Source organism: Cervus elaphus, chromosome 19 (assembly GCF_910594005.1).
Source record: "Cervus elaphus chromosome 19, mCerEla1.1, whole genome shotgun sequence".
Classification (NCBI taxonomy): Eukaryota; Metazoa; Chordata; class Mammalia; order Artiodactyla; family Cervidae; genus Cervus; species Cervus elaphus.
In genome coordinates, this window is record NC_057833.1 from 75923087 (window position 1) to 75929030 (window position 5944).

Consider the following 5944-nt stretch of genomic DNA (forward strand, 5'->3'; position numbering starts at 1 on the left):
ATACCTAAATTTGATACTATTTTGGTTTATTTATGACTACTTACAAGAAGACTCAGTAATAACGTCCATACATTGGAGTCTTTTTCTTTGTTTGAACCTATCGGAACCGGATTGATGAATTACTTTATGCAAAGGAAATGGTCAAATTCATGGCAATATGAATTATAAGGGTTCTCATTTAATGGCAATGAAACTTAAAAGGAATTTCCATATTTTATCCCCATTGTGTTTTTGGAAGCTCTGAATATCCTATTCAGAGGTTAAAGAGTGTGAATAGCTCATACAATCCTGTAAAAATTTTAACTGGCTGCCCTTTAATAAATAAAGTCATTGTAAAGAATGACTTTACAATGTAAAAAATTTCACTTACAAGAGTGAAAAATGAATACATGGCATTTCAAATTCAATTTTGGAAGTACTAATAAGTACTGACCCATAACAATATACACTAGCTACCTTTTAAACTGTCCTTCATTAGCAACAACAAAGAATCAACAAAATTACCTTTATTCTCACATCTCAAAACAATTCTGCAAATTCTTAGTGAAGTTTAAGTATAGTCACTACCAATGTATTTTCTGGCTCTTATGAATTTGACTATTCTCGGTACCTTGTATAAATGGAATCAAATGGTATTTGTCTGTACCCAATGTGTACTGGAATGCATTCTTAAGGTTAACTTAATTTTTAATTTCCAGGATCTCCAATCAGACTGTTTTTAAATCTAATTCTTCTTGATTCACAGCTGCTTGTTTCATGTTGACATTGTTGTCATTTAGTCGCTAAGTCGTGTCTGACTCTTTGCGACCCCATGGACTGTAGCCCGCCAGGTTCCTTCTGTCCATGGGATTTTCCAGGCAACAATATTGGAGTGGGTTGCCATTTCCTCTTCAGGGGGTCTTCCTGACCCAGGGATGGAACTGACATCTCCTGCCTTTGACAGGCGGGTTCTTTACTGCTGAGACACCAGGGAAGCCCACTTGTTTCATGGAATCCCATTTCGCGTGTGTGTGTTTCTAGTGTTATTCTTTCCTCTGTTGCTTTGAAGAGCACACACAGCATGTTAAAGTTCTCCAATAATTGATCTGTTACTTAGATTTCCTCAGGAGCATTCTTCCATTTGTTGCACTTGTGGGAAATGTTTTCTAGGCATTTGTTTTTTTCCCATGGTCTGAAACATCATCTTACAGCTCTTGTTGTTTTGCTTGTTAGCTCTCTACTTCCTTCTCTCATCCTGCTATGGCTGACAGACTCAGCGTTAACTCACCTGTCACTCCACCCCATCCAAAGTCAGGCAAACAACCCTCAAAAGCAGTCCAGCTTTTTGTGCGTGGGCGGGAAGGCATGCCCTGCTCTTCATTTCCTAGAGTGAGCTGGCTTCAGGCTTCATGCACACACTGGGTGACTTTCGTGTCCTTTCCCAGTTAGGATGTGTAATCCTGGTGGCACTGCCCGAGTCTGGTCCTGGACACCAATAAGCTGGCAATTTTTGCCTCTTCTGAGTATCCTCAATCACTTTTAAGCCCGTAATATGAAAAAAAACCTGTGTAAATAAAATATTTTGTATATATGCTTTGAGCTTCTCTGGTGGTGGCTCAGACTATAAAGAGTCTGCCTGCAATGCAGGAGACCCAGGTTCGATTGATAGGTGGGGACTATCCCCTGGAGAAAGGAATGGTAACGCACTCCAGTATTCTTGCCTGAGAAATCCCATGGTCAGAGGACCCTCGCGGGCTATAGTCCATGGGGTTGCAAAAAGCTGGACATGACTGAGAGACTGACATACACACACGTATAATGACATACACGTATGATGTTTGGGTGGCAAGAAACAGAAAACCCAACTCAAAGTGGTTTTAAAACAAAGAATTATTGTGTCCTGCACTTGCATAGGTCAGGAAGCAACAGTTAGAACTGGACATAGAGCAACAGACTGGTTCCAAATAGGAAAAGGAGTACATCAAGGCTGTATATTGTCACCCTGCTTATTTAACTTATATGCAGAGAACATTATGAGAAACACTGGGCTGGAAGAAACACAAGCTGGAATCAAGATTGCCGGGAGAAATAACAATAACCTCAGATATGCAGATGACACCACACTTATGGCAGAAAGTGAAGAGGAACTAAAAAGCCTCTTGATGAAAGTGAAAGAGGAGAGTGAAAAAGTTGACTTAAAGCTCAACATTCAGAAAACTAAGATCATGACGTCTGGTCCCATCACTTCGTGGGAAATAGATGGAGAAACAGTGGAAACAGTGTCAGACTTTATTTTTTTGGACTCCAAAATCACTGCAGATGGTGATTGAAGCCATGAAATTAAAAGATGCTTACTCCTTGGAAGGAAAGTTAGGACCAACCTAGATAGCATATTAAAAAGCAGAGACATTACTTTGCCAACAAAGTTCCGTCTAGTCAAGGCTATGGTTTTTTCAGTGGTCTTGTATGGATGTGAGAGTTGGACTGTGAAGAAAGTTTTTCAGTTGATGCGTTCAATTGATGCGTCTGAACTGTGGTGTTGGAGAAGACTCTTGAGAGTCCCTTGGACTGCAAGGAGATCCAACCAGTCCATCCTAAAGGAGATCAGGCCTGGGTGTTCATTGGAAGGACTGATGTTGAAGCTGAAACTTCAATACTTTGGCCATCTCATGCAAAGAGTTGACTCCTTGGAAAAGACCCTGATCCTGGGAGGGATTGGGGGCAGAAGGAGAAGGGGATGACAGAGGATGAGATGGTTGGATGGCATCACTGACTCAATGGACATGAGTTTGAGCAAACTCCAGGAGATGGTGAAGGACAGGGAAGAGTGCTGCAATTCATAGGGTTGCAAAGAGTTGGACATAACTGAGCAACTGAAGAACAATAACAAGCCTAAAAAAAATGAAAGCTTACCCACTTTCCCTGGGGAAATCTTGACCCAGAGGATAGAACTGCTAAAAATAAAACAAAGAATGGCAGATGTGTGTGTGTGTGTGTGTGTGTGTGCGTGTGTGATATCATGCTTGAGAAAATGTACACGTGTAAAATTAAGTGCATGGGTGTGTACATACACGTGGGTGTACAGGTGTGAGGGCATGAACACGCCCTGCATATGCATGTAGGCATGTGGGCATGTGTGTGAACAGGTGTGCATGTGTGTGTTCATATACAACTGCACTCTCCACCATGCATAGATATCTGGGGCTCTTAGAAACCAAAAGTAAAATGTAAAGATCAGCTCACTCACAATCTCTTTCGATCCCAATCTGGACTTAGAGCAAAAGACCCAGAGGTCTACCAACATCTACACATTTTTATTCTGCAGCAGAAAAAAAAACTTGGTGACAACAACAACAAAAATGGAGAGAGGTAAATATTCAATTTGCCCCAGAAATGTCAAAGAACCACCTATTTACACCTGAGAAATGGAACCCTTCCTGCCATATCAGTAAACAAGGATGCCACAGTCATCGGCAATCACAGTCCTCCAATGTGAGCCAGGGAGTCCTAAGGAAGCTCAGAAATACGAATACCCGCTATCTTTGTTCAGTCGTGAGTCGATGTTGTTCAGTGTTGAGTCCATGATGCCATCCAACCATCTCATTCTCTGTCACTCCCTTCTCTTCCTGCCCTCAGTCTTTCCCAGCATCAGGGTCTTTTCCATCTAGTAGCCATCAGACTACAGCCACTGCCTGCAGTGAGCCCCAAGGGAGCTCAGGATGTGAAAATACAGGATACTGGCTACAGGTAGGTGAAGTGCATACGAAAGGAACGATTTCAATGAGCCCAGACTCTTGCATCTTCCCATATATTGAAAAGTGCTAAATTCCTTAACTTGAGATAGCTGGTTTTCTTTAATTAACAATAATCTTTTGATGTTCAGACTACCTGTCCTTTGTTGCAAAATTTCTATGTAACCTGGCTCCTCCCCTTGCCTCCTCAGATCAGTTATCTCAGGGTTACTTGAGGTGCTGTCTCCTGGACTTGGAGTCCTAAAATTTCCCACTGAATAAAACATAACTCTCAACTTTTAGGTTTTGCATAATTTTTCAGTCGATACGTCTCCCTTAAAAAAAGAAAGTCAACTTCCATGTTACTTGATATTATGCATCAGCAACCCAATGGTCATGAGTTTGAGCAAACTCTGGGAGATGGTGAAGGACAGAGAAGCCTGGCGTGCTGCAGTCCATGGGGTCGCAAAGAGTTGGACCCGATGGAGCAACTGAAAAACAACAACAAATAAAATTTCAAACAATCCAATAGTTTCAGTGCACTGAACTTGAGAGAATTTTGCAGGTATTTTCATCTGTGCAGACTCACAGTCAGCACGCCGTCATGGCCCCTTCGAGCTCCCTGGGGCCTCCATCCACCCCTGCTCATTAAGAAGGGTTCAGGTAACACACGAACCTCAGAGCACAGGTTTTAATTATTAGAAAATTCCAGACCAAAAATCCTATGGATGCATTACTCTTTAAATAACCAAACAACCCCAAACAAGTTCAGTTGATACTGAAAAGTCTACCAAAACAGTAATTTTTTTTTCTTTTATAACTGAGATTTTATTGGTTGTTTTGAGGATCACTACACAGACATTTCAATTTGTACACAATTCTTCACATACGTACCAGAAATCTAAAATATCATGTAGCTGTGATTCTTAACAGTTATTCCAGTGACCTTCCAGCTTAAAATTTGAAGCAAACTTTCCTTAACAGGATATCAAGTACCAACATCTTCAAATATTGGTATGTTGTTACATCATAAGTCCCACTGATTCACAATTTAATATCATATACACTACATACCCAAACTGTCAATCGTTCACAGCACATTAACCAAGTTACTAGGAAAACTGGACTACCACGACCAAAGATGTTATAGTATAGTGCACAAAATTCTGACCAGGAGAGCCAAGATCAAAAAGTGGTTTGCTGTAGGAAATAATTCTACCAAAACAAAATGGGAAGAGAAGTAATTTAAAGTGTTCAAGACATTAAATGCACAACTGACTCCAAACTGCCATTTAGTATGCTTTTGTATTATAGGATATAAAAGCTACCCCCCATCTATGGAATGCTAAGCTGACACCCAAGACAATCAAAGCCTCCTGTATCCAATATCCCACTATTTTCTGGTTGTACCAAAAAATAAACAACAAGCAAATGATTTCACCTCTTAAAAAGAGCATTTACACTTAAAAAAAATGGAATGAGGTGGGATTCCCTCCTTTTTAAAAATGTTTCCAGAGCTACTAAAAAACTTGCATTTACAAAATAGTTCATAAAAATATTCCTCTGGATTGTACAAGAAGGGAAACAGGGACCACTGACAGGACTGAGTGTGTGGTTATTAATCAGACTTGGCTTCTTTCTCTTCTGCTTCATCAGAGGCTGGGCTCTCCATTTTCTGCAGGCAAGTCTTCTTTAGTCTCTTGGTTGGCCACTTCCGCCTGTTTTCCCTTTGCTCCTTTTTTCCCTTTTGTTTGCACTTTTTTGTCTGAAGATTTATCCTTTCCCGCCGCCTTTTTTGGCTTCGTTTCCACTTTTGCGGGAGCCGGTTTAGCTGACAACCTCGCCGATCTCCTCTTGGGCTCCTCCTTCGCCGCCCCCTCGGCGGAGCGGACCCTCCTCTTGGGCATCGTGGCCGCGGCGCGCCGAGAGCCTTCGCGAAGCCGAGTAGCCTGACCGCTGCCGCTCCTCCCGCCGCCCGAGCTGCTGGGACCCGCGGCGGGGTCCAAAACAGTCATTTATAAGCAGACAATTACAGCCGCAACCGAAAGCCACAGCCAACTCAAAACACCTCTAAAGATGCCAAGAAAGAAAAATTTTCAGATATCACTGCACAGATCCCTAAATAAAGTGCTTTTCCTAAAAAACTCATCCCCCAATAAAGATAAGGTTGCTTCGGTTTAAGTTCTCATACTGTTTCTCTTGTTATTAATACAAGGTACTCATATTTGCTTTTT

The 5944-nt window shown here is 41.6% G+C and overlaps 1 protein-coding gene across 1 annotated transcript; it reads right to left on the reverse strand.

Annotated features, from left to right (window-relative positions):
- Window positions 1-5198: 5198 nt before the first annotated feature.
- LOC122675178 (non-histone chromosomal protein HMG-14-like) lies at window positions 5199-5617 on the reverse strand. Its single transcript, XM_043873614.1, has one exon. It carries the CDS (start codon window positions 5615-5617, stop codon window positions 5363-5365), a length of 255 nt encoding a protein of 84 aa, XP_043729549.1. The 3' UTR covers window positions 5199-5362.
- Window positions 5618-5944: the final 327 nt, after the last annotated feature.

Excerpts from the sequence above, each read along its gene's own strand:
- LOC122675178 (XM_043873614.1), bottom strand. The coding sequence starts at position 5,617 with ATGCCCAAGAGGAGGGTCCGCTCCGCCGAGGGGGCGGCGAAGGAGGAG.